At 52.3% G+C, this 15,603-nt stretch overlaps 1 protein-coding gene across 1 annotated transcript in view; it reads right to left on the reverse strand.

Annotated features, from left to right (window-relative positions):
• Hspg2 (heparan sulfate proteoglycan 2) overlaps positions 1-12,305 on the reverse strand; it is a gene marked incomplete at its 3' end in the record, with an annotated part of 83,857 nt that extends 71,552 nt beyond the window's left edge. The window contains exon 1 of the mRNA XM_017802049.1: positions 11,922-12,305. Coding sequence (XP_017657538.1) covers positions 11,922-12,305 — 384 coding nt within the window. The remainder of the gene's footprint in view (positions 1-11,921) is intronic.
• Between the last annotated feature and the right edge of the window lie 3,298 nt (positions 12,306-15,603).

The raw sequence follows: 15,603 nt of genomic DNA on the forward strand, positions 1-15,603 counted from the left end.
AGCTAGGCCTGTGAGGCCTGGAGCACTAGGCTACTAGCTGACTAACTCAGGGTTACCTGCTATCCATCACCAGGATAGGTGAGCCACATGGAGGGCATTAGTCCCGTTTGTTACAAAAATCTTTAGGCCAGGAGAATTGATCTGGGGCTTGAGGCCTTTCCAAAATAGAGGAATGCAAGATAAAGTTGAAGCTTCTGAGTTTACTTAGGACTCAGCATCAGGAGCAGTCTTAAAGGGAGACAAAAAAAAAAAATCACAAAGTAACAGTCCCTGCTGTTTGTGAAATCTCTGTTCTGGTTACAGTGACATATATAACCTCTAATCTCCAAAATGCAACAATATTACCACTTCTACCTGACAAATGAGGCTCAGAGAGATTAATCTGCCAGCCCAAGAGCACACAACACCATGTTAGCGCTAGGATGGTACTTAAGGCCATCTGGCTTCCCATCACACTACCCTAAAGTATTACCTGAAGAACTGGAGGAGTGAGGGAATAACAGCCTAAAATAAAGGGTCCTCAGGGCTCTTTTCTGAATTGTGTGATCCACTTCTCCTAGGGTAGAGTCCTGTTCCTGGTTTAAGTATCCTGGGCTCAGAATACCGCCCCACAGGTGAGAGAGCTGCGGCAGAACAGGGCTGTGCTATTAGAGAGCGTGCTCCCACACCTTAGGTGCCAAGTACAGGTGGTTCCTGGGGCTTCTAGCTCCTGCCAAGGCAAGAGGTAAGCCTGGCCTGGAGAGAAAGGAGGGGCCTTAGAGCAGTGTGAAGCTGTGAGAGTTAGGCCCCCTGGAGTGTGGCAAGCCTGGAAGGTGGGACCTCACCCCTCCCTGAGGAGGCCAGGCCCTCCAGCCCAGAGAATTCCCTCCAGCTGCTCAGGTGAAAAGGAGGTAAGGCCCAGGCAGGCAGCAAGCTTTGATCTTATCACACATTCCTGCCCCAGTGTCCTGGTCCCCTCTCCAGACAAGGCCCAATTAACCCTTTCCTGGCACTCCCACAAGTCAATTCCAGGCTTGACCTCTGCCTCCCCATCTCCCTACCCCATCTAGGAAAGGTGAGACAGAAGGTGGAGGAGCTGTGAGAAAAAGGAAGCGCCTGAGACTCTAGTTGCCTGCCTCCCTCCCTCTCCCCATCTCCTTCTCCTTCCTTCTTTCTCTTTCTTTAGACAATGTCTCATGGAGCCCAGGCTGTCCTTCAACTGTTCTGTAGCTGAGGATGACCTTGAACTCCTTAATCTTACCACCTCCACCCCAGGTGCTAGGATTATAGGCATGTGTTTTCTTGGTTTTGAGACAGGGCTCTCTATGTAATCCAGACTGGCCTATACCCTGGGATCCTCCTGCCTCAGCCTCCAGAGTACTGGAATTATAGGCATGCACCACCATATCTGGCCTTCCTCATTTAAGTCAGCCTAGCACAGCAGAATCTCAACCTGAGCTCTGCAGGTCACTTCCCATCATCCTAAACAGAAATGCCCTGAGATTTTTTAAGTTTCAAGCTCAACTGAGACTCACAGTGTCTTCTCCCCTGCCTGGTCAATCCTAGGCCCCCTCCTCCCATCAGCTCATGGCTAGGGGGAAAAGGACACAGGCCAGCAGTAAGTGGACAGCAAAAGGAAGTTGAAACCTGCTTGAGATACTCTAGCCTCCAGGGGAGGGTGCTCCATGGATGCTTAATGAATGAATGAATGAATGAATGAATGAATGCTGAATTCCCCATTTTGAATCTGGGGAAAATTAATTCTGAGAAGCTAACTGCCTTTCCTGATTCCCATATGGGGACGTCCATATGCCACTGGGACTCCTAGTCTAATGCTCAGCTGCCAGATACCAACAAACGCCCTGTTTGCTGAGTACCAGTGACCCACAGAACATAGTGGGAGGGTGGTAGGGACAGATCACTGCAGGATTGACATATAGGAGCACAGGAAAAATTCAAGGGGATCTAAGGACACAGAGAACAGTCTCAGATTCATGTTTCAGGGTTCGGCACTTGGGGCCTAGCGGCATTAAAGGAGGATATGACAGAGGTAATGGGGAGAGGGTCCGGACCTAAGAACATTCTACCACCAATCCTAGGAGAAGCTCAAAGTCCCTTTCTTCAGCCTTGGCCAGGGACCAAATAACAAGGAAGCAGCCCATTTGGGGAACAGGAAAACAGCGGCTCAGGGAAGAGGGTGGGGTGTGGGCTGTGGCCAGGTGGAGTCCAGGTCTCGACCTCTTGCCTACTGGTCTGGCTAGGTGTGGGGAGTTGGAGGGGGCACTTGTGGTGCGTGCCATCTCGGCTATCTCAGGGACTTCCTCTCATTCTTTCCTCAGTTCTAACTAGTCTAGCAGCAGGCGATAGGGCCTTCCGGCTCCTGTACACCAGACAGAGTGGGGACAATGGAATCCTGGCTGAGGGGGCTGAGAGTTCTGCCTGATGCTTCCTCTTCCCCCAGCACATCCATACCCTCCCCACTTTTGGGGCTGCTTCCTCTAGGAAGTGTGTCTCTTCTTCCTCTGACAACTATTGATTGCCTCTGAACTAGGCTGTACTGAGGGCTCAGAGGTCCAGCCTCTCCCAGACCTAAGGCTCCTGCATAGCAGGAACCCAGCCTCCAACTCCTTCTAGCATCCACCTTCCCCTGGCCCTGGCTCTGAGAGCTTGGGCAAGTAGCTGTTTTCTGAGTTACTGCTCATCTGGGAAATAGCCATATACTCCCAACAAGGTGGCAGATAGGAAGATTAGCATGATGCCTGCACACAGTGGGTCCTCCTGCAATTTTAGGGAAATAACTGAATGAATTAATGGTGGGCAGATGCCCAAGATTGTTAGAATAGTTTGGGACTCACCTGTATATTCCACTTCCCTACTGGGCTACTTGTGTCTGCACCTATCTGGTATATCACCCAGTCCCTCAGGACTGAGGGCACACAAGCTGGCTCAGAGCAGGGTCCACCTACTCCTCTCAACAGGCCCCATGAAGAGCTTGGGACCTGACTGAGAAAAGTACAAGGTGTTCAGTCCCAATGGCTAGGGAACTCTTTCTTATCAGAGTTGAGATGGAAGCCCAGAGGAAAAGGTATCTCAGGCTGAGAAGCAGGAACCAGCTGGGCCCATGTGGCAGATAATGTACCTTGCTGAGATGATTTGCCAAGATGGACACAGGTCCATCTTCTGGATCCAGGAAGCCCTCTAGGATTCTCTTCAAGAACAACTGGGCCGGACCCACTGAGGAAAGAATAGCTTTGGAGCCTGATAACCTGGGCTCTACTCCCAGGGGTGCTGCATATGGACTGGGTGGATGCTGAACCAACCAGCCACTCTCTCAGCCTGTCTCAGTATGTTCCTCTGCAAAAATGGAGATAATGCCAACCTCCAAAGCCAGCTGGGAGGACTGTATATTTGAAATAGGGCTCTGTACCAGGGTGGCTCCTGAGGGTGATGGCTTTTATCAGAAGGTGTGAGTGCTACTAAACACAGGCTGGTGACCTAGGTGACTGGGGGCCCCAAGGCAGAGAAGGGATTGGTCTGTTCTCAGTCTGGGTCTCTGTTACTCTGGTCTGGGGTCACAGGGAGGCAGAAAGGCAGAGGAGAGAGATGAACTGTGAAGGTGACAGAGGCCACTGGGGCTGGGATTTATAAGGCCACAGTCTCAACAGATCCAGGCCAGCCAGGGCTCCAACAAGAGGCATGATCCCAGTTCCCAACTATTTGAAAACTAGAACCGCCAAACAAGGAGAGGGATGAGTCAGCGGTAGGGAGGGGCCACCAGGAGGTGGGGGTTGGGCTGGCTCCTTCTTGGGAGAGGTGGGCTGGGAAGGGGCCAGAGGCAGCTGGGAATTCCCAGCCTCGCCCTGGGAGAAGCATCTGTGGGGTCACCCAAGGCCATTCTTCTAAGTTCTCCCCTCCTCAGCCCCTGGCTGCCTCCCCTTCCCCAGCGACCAGGAGTGGAGGAAACTGGGAAAGATGTCGTCAAGTGTTAAAAATGAAACACCTGGTGGGCAAGAGGGGTCTGTCTGCTCTATACATCACCTCACCCAATGTCCCTCTTTCCCCTAATCCCCCAGACTCTGAGAGTCAATGGGTGCCAAATTCAGAGCTCCATGGTGTTCCAGTTCAGGCAAAGGGGGATGGGCTACATCCTTGCCTAGAGTTCTGGGCCAGGTTTTGTCTCTTCCAAGCTGAGCCTGAAAAGGAGGGACAGTGCTGGGATGGGGTGCCAGGACACCCCCTCAATCACTCCTCTCAAGATACTTGAACATCCTCTCTGTACCCATGGGAGCCACTTGGCCACACCTCTTGTTGCTCATAGCCTACCAACAGCACACAGCTGGGAAGAGGATGGATGCATCTAGAGGCCCCAGCCTTTCCCAGGCCACACCCTGGGGTGCTCCCCCTCCAGGAAGGAGCAATCAGGGTGGAAGGGTGGACTCTGTCCTGCAGCTGTGGCCTCAGTGCAGAAAGGAGGGCAGTGACAGATTAGACACAGTTGTATACGGGGCTCTAAGCCTACAGAAGAAAAGCAGAGAGAGCCATCCCTTCATCAAGCCTGGGGCACTCCCACTTCCTGGTCCACAGGGAAGGTGGGACATACCAGGTACTAGGAATCCTACATCATATACCATACTGGTAGACTAACAGAACAGCCACTGATTATCAGATATCTACCACATTTCACATCATCCCACAACCAACCATGAGACAAGGCATTGCTTATTTTAAAACTGATCTGAGGTTCAGAGAGAGATCACACAGCCAATCAGGGATGAGCTAAGGCCTTAAAGACAGACTCCTCTGGGCTCACTCCTCAGTCTCTATCACACACCCAGGGGAACAACAAAGCAGTATCCTGCCTTCAAAGAGCTTCTGTCAGAAATGCATTCTCCATGCACAAATACACAGGTTTGGCTGTGGGTTCTGAGGAACCTACTGGTAAGCCCCTCAGGGTGACAGTAGAGGCCCCAGGTTGGGCAGGAAAAGATTCAATGCCTGGAGAAGCCCAGGGACCACCTTCCCTGGCATGGGTTCAGTCCCCCTGGCCCATGCCGCCCCTCCACCACCTACCACACTTCATTTTCCTCTCCTACAGCTCCCTGGAGCTGACCCTGGAGCCTTCCCAGGCTCCCCTCTTTCTATCCCACCCACACCCAACCTTCAAGATGCACTGGAGCGTCAAACACTTCTTCCCCGTCTATTGATCTGGTAGTAGCTCCGTCACCTCTGACCTTGGTTTTGCCCGTGACTCTCAGAGCAACTAGAGAGCCAATCTCCTATTAAAATATCAGAACTTAAGGAAAAAACAACAACAACAAAAAACCCAAAACAGAAAAAAATAAAACACGAGGACCCTTCAAAATCCCAGATCTTTCCCCCAGCCAAGACTGTGCCATCCCTGTGCCAGCCCTCCACCTGCATCTCACTACATACCCTACATGCTGGTACACTTCTACCTCCAGGCTTCGCACAAGCTGTTCCCTCTGCCTGGAATACCCTTCCCCGGACATGTGCAGGGCATGCACCCTCACTTCCTCATACCCACACTACCCTCACTCTACTGTGCTAAACGTTATCAGAGCTTTTCCTCACCCCACCTCTTCATGCCCTACCCCCTCCCCTGCTTTACTTTCCCTTCTGGGTGTGTATGACTGTCTGGCTTCCTGAACTGTACACAAGTTACAGAGGGGCAAGAATTTGACTTTGCAGCAACCTCAACATCTAGAACAGGGTCAAGTACAGAGAAGATGCTTCATAAATATTTGTTAAATGAATTTTAAGTGTGATACGCGCCCGCTGGCAGCTGTGGTTTAAGAGTTGACCAGCACACAGCACTGGCTCACTCACTAGTCTGACCCATACTGCAAGCCTCTGTGCTCCAGGTATCCCCTAAAATCCAGAGAGCAAGAGAGTCCTCCTCCATTCTCTAGGGAAGTAGGGCACTAGCAGCTGGTCCTAAGGACATCTCAGGATGCTCCATAAGCCCCAGGGATGCTGTGCCATCCCTGCAGCCCTGGCAGGCGGCACCATGGAAAGGAGGGGAAACAGGATTCTGGTGGCAAAGATTCGAAAGCCTCACATTCCCAGGCTTCAAAGAACCACCTTGTTCTCTGGGCTTTCATGATGGTGCCCCCAGCCCAGCCACCCCCCCAGTCAACCACGAACCACTCCCCTCTCAAGGCCACTATTGACAAGGCCCGACGCCACCCCGCGAAGCGAGTTCCACACATACTTCTGGGTTTCAGTCAGCCAGTTCCAGGCTCTGGGAGGAGGGGGTGGCAGGGCCAGAGAGGCCAAGGCCTAAGCTGGGGCAGCTATTCAGCAGCGTCAGGACCCCTCAGCATAGCCTCCCCCCGCTCCCCGCGCTCCTGACAGGAGCAAGAGGGAGAGGGGTAAGAAGGCCAGTGGGCTCAGTAGACCCTTGGGACACTGCTGGGGAGCGAAGAACCACTCCAGGCCCCTCCTCCAGCCCTCATAGCTGGAACCGGACAGGGAGAGGGGAAACAAGCCAGGGCTGGGAGCCTGCAGCTTCCATCCGAAGTTCAAGAGGTCCAGAACTCAGAGGTCTGGCCTCCCAACTTGCCTCTGATTCATCACTCATATCTTTAATCTTGAGCAGCTCTTTCCAGTCCCAGCTCTCACCCCAAGGTCAGGCAGCCCTCAGGCCTCTGCAGACCCACCCTAATCTTGGGACCCCAGGGAGCAGCTGAGGAATCAGAAAAGGCTCCCTGTAGGCAAGGCAGCTGAGCTCCAGGCCATGTGTCTCCCCAACATGAAAAGCAATCAGAGCTGAGACCCTTCATATCCCACAGACCAGGTCCTGAGGTTTGCACACCCCCTCCCCTTTTAGGGACTATTTGATGAGGATATTAGTTCACAAACCTACAAATGACTGCCCCAGAGGCCAACTCCTAGCTTCTTCCGAAGTTCCACAGAGGCACAGACATCCTGAGCCTGTCGCTATTCTAGGCCACCACTGCGCTTGTTGAAGGTAGCCCCTGTGATACCTGGGGCAGGGGTCTTACTGATAATGACATCAGTGACAAATTTCTTCAAAATCTGATTGTGGGACCAGTGTGGTGGCTCAGTGGGTAAAGGTGCTTGCTGACAAGCCTGATGACCTGAGTTCAATCCCCAAGAGCCACATGGTGGGAGAACCAACTCCTTCAAGGCATCCTCTGACATCCACACATGCTCCATGGCACATACGTGGCTATACACACAGACTAATTAAATAGATAGATAGATAGATAGATAGATAGATAGATAGATAGATAGATAGATAGACAGACAGACAGACAGACAGATAGATAGATAGATAGATGATGGGTAGATAGATAAATAGTTTTAAAAAAATCTGACTATGGCTGTAGGCAGGTGGGATAGTGGACAGAACATCAGGAGAGCTTTGCTTACCTTCAAACTTGGCTCTTGTTGGCAAGTCTCCTAACCCTCGAGTCTCAGTTTCCTTTGGTCAGACACTGGGGACTACACTAGTCTTCACAGCTTAATTCATTCAAAGAATATATTTACTGAGCACTTACTATGTATGGGATGCTAAAGGTATCAGTGAACATAGAGATGAGTATGGTCACAGGCATGGGGCCTGCACAAGATTGGGCCTGACAACATTCAGTCATGGACAGAATGTTGAACTTTTGGGGGAATCACTGTCTTCAGCTGTGTACCCACTGCTGAGTCTACCAGGCTCCAATGGATAGATCCAAACCCACGGTCACACAGACCACCCAGGCTAAACTCAGTGGGTCACAAAACAAAAGGAACAGGCATGAATGTGAGAAATGGACCTGTAGGGAAGGTGGTAAGGGGAGAAGGGGCAGTAAGGGAAAGGAAATAGAATGAGGCAAGAGTGGTCATATGGATTATATACCTGATGAAACTGTCAAAGAACAAATTTAACTAATAATGAAAAAAAATCACAAAACAAATTCAAGCATGATAAGAAATGAATAAAACACAGAACAAGCAACACAAACAAACAAAACAAACAGATGAGACGGCAGGTAAGATGGCTCAGCAGGTAAGGGTGCTTGCTGCCAAGCCTGACAACCTAAATTTGATCCCCAGGACCCACATGATGGAAGGAGAGGACTGGCTCCCCAAAACTGTCCTCTGACCTCAATTGTGCTGTCTACCCCGTATACATACATACACACACACACACACACACACACACACACACACACACACGCACGCAGAAAACAAATAGGTAAATAAATGTAATCGTTAAAATTTATTTTTATTTTATGTGTATGAATGTATTGCCTGCATGTATGTGAGTGCACCTGTGTTGTACAATGCCATCTGGGTGCTGGAAATCAAACCCGGGTCCTCTGCAAGAGCAGTCAGTGCTCTTAACCACTGAACCAGCCCCAAATAAATGTAATTTTATAGACTGGGCATGGCAGCACAGGTTTTTAATCCCAGCACCGAGGAGCCAAAGGCAGGCAGATCTCTATATGAGTTCAAGTGAGCGTGGTCTATATAGCAAGTTCCAGGCCAGCCAGGGCCACATAGTGAGACCCTGTCTCAAATAAATAAATAAATAAAGTCCTGCTATCTTGGAGCTTAAACTGGGAGAGGAGATGGATAAACAAAAGGTTTAGTTAGATGGTGACTGAGGGTGTGGCTCAGCATGGAACATGTAAGAAGCCCTGGGTTCAATTCTCAGCACTGCAGGAGCAGGGAGAGGGCAGAGTAGCCAGAACCCGAATAAAGGGAGGTAGAGGATGATATGGATTCAGGGCAAGTGTTCCAGATGGAGGGAACAGCCAACACAAAGGCCCTGAGGTAGGAGTGTGTTTACCATTTTCAAGAAACAAAGACTTCACCAGGCATGGTGGCATGCCTGGCTCATACCTGTAATCCCAGCACTTGGATGTGGGAGGTAGAAGGATCAGGATATCGAGGTCATTCCCAGCTACACAGGGAGTTTGAGGCCAGCCTGGGATGCATGAGACCCTGTCTCAAAAATACTCAAAAGCAGGGGGTACGGGGTAATAGGGGAATGAAATGATCAAAATACATTGTATACATATATGAAATTGTCAAAGAATTTTTTTTTTTTTTTTTTAGAAAGAAAAAATACCAGAGAGGAAAAACTAAAGCAAAGCAAAAACCTGGTATAGCTAGTGGAGTGTAAGAGGCAGTCCCAGGGGACTGGGGCCTTGTGGGCCAGCCACATGAAGCCAGATGCATGGATCTAATTCTCAGTAAGGAGAGGTGGTGGTGGTGGGGTACAGAAAGTTAGGGTTTTCTGTGAAACTTGGTGTCCCTTAGTCAAGAGACACTGAATACATGTAAGCCACTCACAGTATCTTGTCCCTGGTCTGACACCTGATGACCTCCCTCCCCACCATTGCTCTCACTATTTTCCAAACCCTGCACCTAGTCACCTTCGACCATCTTTTTTCAACCATTTCCCAGGCAGGGCCTCAAGCCCACAGATCCTAACTTGCCTGCACTGAGCCTGAGAACAGGTCTAGGCCAAGCCAGGCAGGGCCCAGACAACTCCTCAGACACCTGAAGCTCAGTCTAGGAGATGGGGGAAAGAGGAGGTCTGGGACTGGATGACCACATCTCGGCCATTCAGCCTCTGCCTAGGCCTAGCTCACTCCCTCAAGTCTGTCCTGTCCCTATGGGGGAAGAGGAGGGAGGCAGGGTAGCCTGCTGCGTGGAAGGGAGGGCTGAGGTCATTCCAGGAAGGAGAAATTCCTCATCTCCCACCAGCAGCCTCCCCTTTAAGGAAATGCAAGGAATGGCAGGAAACAGGTATCTCTGCCACTTCCCTCCTCAGTCCGGAAAACACCCTCATTATCACTACAGCCCCTCAAGAATCCTGTTCCAGGTAGGGCCGGGCCCAAGAAAGAGGCAAGGCCCCAGTAGGGAAAAAAAGGGTCAGCAGGCCAGGACAGGTCCTGAGTCAGCAGGGCCAGGCCCCTTCCTCACTCCTCAGAACCCAAATTACTCCCACGCATAATCACAGACCACTGTTCCAGTCTCCTGCCTCCAGTGAGGCTTGGGCTCAAAGGCCCAGCTTAGCCCGCCCTCCCCCACCTGCTTCTGCCTAGCGGAAAGATCCAGGGCTGTGGGCAAGGCTTGCTGGGACTCCTGGCTAGAAAATAATCTTACTGAAGCACAGTCAGCTTCTTCCCTCATCTCACAGGTGTGGGGAGACTAAGGCTGGGATACAAACTGAGTCTGTAAGACTCCTGAGGCCAAGCTCTTTCCAGGCCCCCACGCTGAGCCTGGTGGGGAGATCAGTGAAGACCTCCACATGACTATGATCCCAAAGCTAGCTCACCCATACCACCCCAGCCCTACCACGGTGTGACTGTGCACAGCACACAGTAGTTGTGTTAAGAATCTTCCCAATGAATGAGCCCCAGGGACTCTGGGTGACTATCATGGAATGCCACTCAATTAAGATTTTGGTGAATGAACGAACCACTGAATGGGGCAATGGCAGCAGTCAGGGAATTTCAGTGGAATTCCTTGGTCCCTCAGCAAACAATTCCACCCACTACTCCTGTCTGCCGTTGTGCAGCCCATGTGCCAGGGGTGCCCCTCATTAGGGGGCAGAGGGCCGGTTAGAAAAGATAGCTGGGCTGAGAGGACTTTCCAGGTCTGGATCATTGCCTTAGGGAAGGAAAAGTCCGAGCTGGGATGTCCAGGCTCAGAGGACTGGGGTGTAAAACTGCAGGGCTGTTAGGGTGGAAGGCCAGACAAATTAAGGAAGGTGGCTGCTCAGGTGGAAGGCAGGGAGGAGAGGTGTTGGGTAGGTGGGGCAGGAACAGTGAGGGGTCAGGTCTGGGTGGGGGGTAAAGGAGTGACTCAGGAGGGCAGAGGTGAAAAAGAGCCAGCAAGGCAAGGACAGAGAATCAGTCACTGGGTAAACACTGGCCCAGTAGGAAAAGTCACTCTCTTGGCTCTGAAAACAGAGAGCAGAGATGGGGACTGTCTAGGAGTACCTGGGCTCTGTGGCTTACCACCGAAGGCCCAGATGTGCCCCACCCTCATTTGCCACCCTCAGCGGATCCACCGACTCCACCCAGCCCTCCTTGAGGTCACTGGGAGCCTCTCCTGCCAAATGCCTTCTAGGCCTTGATATTCCTGACGAAGGAGTTCCCTTCTTGCGAGCTCAGAACAAGGGGTTGGCCTGTAGAGGCACACAGTCTCCCACTGTGGAGACATGGGAAGAGGAATGCTGGAGAAACTCAGATGTTCTAGGGCCCACTCATAACAGGCGCTGTACTCAGCACTCATTCCATCCAGGCCCAAACTGCCCAGAGGCTTCGTATTCTGAGTTCCCTTTACCCACGTGGGGACTGCCTGTGAGAGGTTAACCAGCTCACTCCAGGTCTCAATGCAAGACATGGATAGAGTCAGCTCCTGGCTTGGAGAACTCCAGGGCCCGGGATGTTCCACGCAAACCTCCGTTTTGTTCCAAGTTTTTTTTCTTTTTTTTTCTTTCTTTCTTTTTTTTTAATGCTTGCCTGGTTACAAGCTCCCCCAGGAAACAGTATGGTAATGTTCCAACGAGGATTGACAGGGTCCCCATCACCACTGAGTGCTTCTTCTGCTAACTTGGAAGAAGAAAGGGGGGGTACCCTTGCCCTGCCAAGTTCCCACAATGCTGGAAGTTTCTTTGCCTTGTCCCCAAGAATGGCAGGCCCGGCCATGCCCAGACCGACTCTGAGCCTCAGCAACGTGGCCCGGCGACCCACGGGTTTCCACGCAGACAGGGCCCGACCCTGACCTCACGCAGGGTCCCCTGAGGCAGCCCCACGCCTCAGGCTGGCTCCAGCCAGTGCTTGCCTCCGGTCCTGCGCGGGCGCGGCCGTCCCGGGCCAGAGTCCCAGCCGAGCAGTCTCCCATGGGCGGGCGCCCCCAGCCCTCGGCCCTCCGCCACGCACACTCACCGAGAGCAGCGGTCCATGCAGCAGCAGTGCCAGCAGCAGCGCGCCCGCCGCCCGCCGCCCCATGGCCGGTCCTCCCTCGCTGGCTCGCTCGGCGCCGCCCGCAGCCACCCGCTTGCTGTCCTGCCGAGTCCTCGGGACAGCGAGGCCCGCTCCCCCTGCCCCCGCCCTCCCGCGCACGTCCCGCCCCCGGGCCTCCTGCCACGCCCCCGCAGCACGCGCCCCGCCCCCGAGGCTCCCGACCCAGAGAACTAAACCCCGCCCCCGCGCCTCCTGCCACGCCCCCGCAGGGCCAAAACCCGGCCCCATGCCGCCGGCCTTCCCCTGAGGCATCCCTTCCTTGAGCTCTAGGCCCCACCCCGACGCTAAGCCACGCCCCTCATCCATGCTCCGCCCTCGATGCCCCGCCTCCTGGAGCTTCAGGCCCCGCCCCTCCAGATGAGGCCCCGCCTCTAGGCCGCCCCGTCACACCCTCGAGGTGCAGGCCCCGCCTCCTGGCCCCGAGCTGGGCTCTCTAGAGCTGGCCTCGCAGCCGGCTGCGCCTTTGTCTCGGCCCCCAGCCCCCTCCGCGCGGACCGAGGCCCAGCCAGCTCCCCGCCAGACGCGGCCTGGAGTGTTGGATGGGACCGGGACGGCCACCCGGCCGTGCACCGGACCCTCTGCATTCGTGTCCCCTTGCAGCCCGCCAACTTCCATATCACTCGTTCGGACTATACACTATACGCCACGCGCGAGCAATTTTCATGGGTTCCCCAGGTTCTGCTTCCCAGGTTCACACGCACGCAGCTTTTACAGCCGCATTTCACCCTCACTCCAACTTTTACAAAGACCCTTTCACACTCACAACTTTATGTAAACAGTGTGTAGGCTCCGCTGTCTTCCTGCTTCAACTCAGTTTAACTTCGTTAGCAAATCTAATTTCTTCCATAAAGTGAAACTCAAGTTTCTTTGTGTTCGCTTTTGAGGTGCTGGGGTTGGACCCTAGGGCTTTGGGGCGGCATGAAAACTAGGCAAGTGCTCTACCACTGAATTGCTCCCAGCTGTCATCTACAACTTACATCACTAACACACTCATCCACTACCCAAGAGCACCTTCACATCCTTGATCCCAATGTTAGTATGTTAACAATCCTCAGGACTCACATGCACTCTTGCAAGACTTCACAACCTTCACACACATTCAGCTGCTCCCGTGGGCAGGGCACAAAATACCAGCATGCACAGTTGGAGGTCAGAGGACAAGCTGATTCTCTCCTTCCACCATGGGGTCCCAGGGATCCATTTCAGGTAGTCAAGCTTGGTGACAAGTGCCTTTACCTGCTGAGCCATCTCACCAAGCCCTAGATATGTTCTCACACACTTTCACATTCAGGCCCATGTTGTTTTTCAATACACACCACCAGCCTGTACATTTTTCTCACATTCATCCCAGGCCTTGAAGTGGGTGCTTGATACTGAACTCGATTGTCCTATCACTGACCACCTTAATTACCCACAGACCTACTTTGATTCACATAAATCACATCCTCAGAGACACACCAGCTCCAATATCCAGGTTCAGACATAGACAGACCTACCAGAGCCCAGATCACAGATGTTCTGGGTAAAACATAGCTGGTGATTGCTGGAATCTACAGGCTGTCACACCAGGCCTGGGGGTTAAGGGGGTATCTCCCTACTCCCTGCATTCAGCGTTCCTCCTTTGCCTGTAAATTTCCAGGCAACTCCAAGCTGATGCGGGGAGGAAAAAACAAAAACGGTGTGTGTGTGGAGGGGAGCTGCATGTGTGTGTGTGTGTGTGTGTGTGTGTGTGTGTGTGTGTGTGTGTGTGTGGTTTTGAAGGAAACTCTTTGAGTAATGATGGAGGGAGGAGAATACAAACCCAAGTTTCCATTGTTTCCTGCGAGTTGCTAGGTTCCAGAGACTCCTGACAGGCTTTGCAGCCAGGAGTGAGGTGGGCTGTGGACAGAAGGAAATGCCCAGCTCACTGAATGGCGCCAGGCCTGTCCGGAAAGCCTGTTCCCTGTGATAGGGGCCAGGCACTTGAGAGCCTGAGAAAACACTGACATCCTGACCCCCATTCCATATAGACACCCCATTCCATGTAGACACCCCATTTTCAAAAGACTGGGCTCTTCTCTACCCTGTGGACACATTTCTGGAGGACCAGCTTAGAGTAAAGAGCAGAGAGCATATCCAGTGTGGTCCTGCCAGCTCCCTGGCCCTAACCCAGGCTTCAGGCACAGCACCTAATAAGGTCTGCATCTGTTCCAGGCAGGGGGATGGGACCAACAGAGAAGGCATGCCCCATCATGGCCCTCAGTTGCCCCTGCTCTGAGGAAGGGGCTGAAGGACACAGTCCCTGCCTCATGTTGTTCTCAGTCTGACAGAGAAGCCTGCCTTCACCATCCAGCTGTGTAGTTCTGAACAAATCATCCAGCTTCTACTGTCAGTCTCATGTAGAAAGTGAGGGCAATGTTGGCTTCCCTTACAGTGTGCTTGTGAGGACGAAGGCAAATTATTTTTCTTTAAAAAAAAGAAGCTTGTGGGGTGTGGTAGTGCATGCTTTTAGTCCCAGCACTCTGGAGACAGAAACAGGTCTCTGTGAATTTGAGTAGCCTGTTCTACATAGCGAGTTCCAGGCCAGCTAGAGCTACATAAAGAGATTCTGTCTCAACTCCCCGATAAATAAATGCATGAATAAAATAAGAAGTTTCAGGGACTGAGGATGTAGCTTAGTTGATCATGCATGAAGCCCTGGATTTGATACCCAGAACCCCATAAACCAGGTATGGTAGTACTTGCTTGCTTTTCCAGAACTCAGGTGACTGAGGCAGGAGGATTGTCATACTTCCAAGGCTAGCCCAAGCGACCTGAGATTCTGTTTTAAAAAAGAAGGAGACTTGGAGGAGGAGAAGTAATTTGAGGTGCATAGTAACCACTCTTTTTTTCCCCCTTCTTTATATGGTATGTGGCCCAGACTGGCCTTGAACTCACAACCTTCCTGCCCTCCAAATGCTAGGATTACAGGCATTTGCCACACATACACACACACACCCCACCTATCCCTGCTTTTAGTTTCTATTTCAAGGTGTGCTCCCAACCTATTGGGGGAGAAACAAGATCACCCCTCTGGGAGCTCCAGTCCAAAGGCTCATCTGATGGTGAGGTACAGCCCTCTACCCATGATGTCCAGCCAGATGGGGGAGGACTGCCTGGTGCTGGGTGGGAAGGAACTCCCTGTCTGATGAGGAAGACTGACTTCAGAGTTGGCAGGTGGCCAGCCTAGTGGCAAGATTTTTCCAAGGCCTTGCCTGTGTGTAGAGGGGTCAGCATCCGTGACGAATCCCATGGCATGAGCTGCCTCAGTGTCTGTTCCCCACCTCAGGCCCTTTCAGTCTCATAGATCTGGCTTCTTGCATGATTTGCTCATAGGCACAGAGAAAGGGGAACAAGCAACTCTTTGTAGAAGTTTGGTCAAGACAAACCTGGACCTATAGATCTTCCTGAAAGAGTTCAAGGAAAGATCTGGGAAAACTGACTGGGCCTGAAGGTTGCCAGAGCAGGAAAATATGGCCCATTCAACAACACATCCTCCAGAGAAGCCCTACCCCCTTGGGGACCAGTCATCCACCTATTTATTCCTCATCCTCTTCTTTCCACAAAGAGATTTGGCTGACTTGCT

Source organism: Nannospalax galili, unplaced genomic scaffold (genome assembly GCF_000622305.1).
Source record: "Nannospalax galili isolate Female #2095 unplaced genomic scaffold, S.galili_v1.0 scaffold184, whole genome shotgun sequence".
In the NCBI taxonomy this organism is placed as follows: Eukaryota; Metazoa; Chordata; class Mammalia; order Rodentia; family Spalacidae; genus Nannospalax; species Nannospalax galili.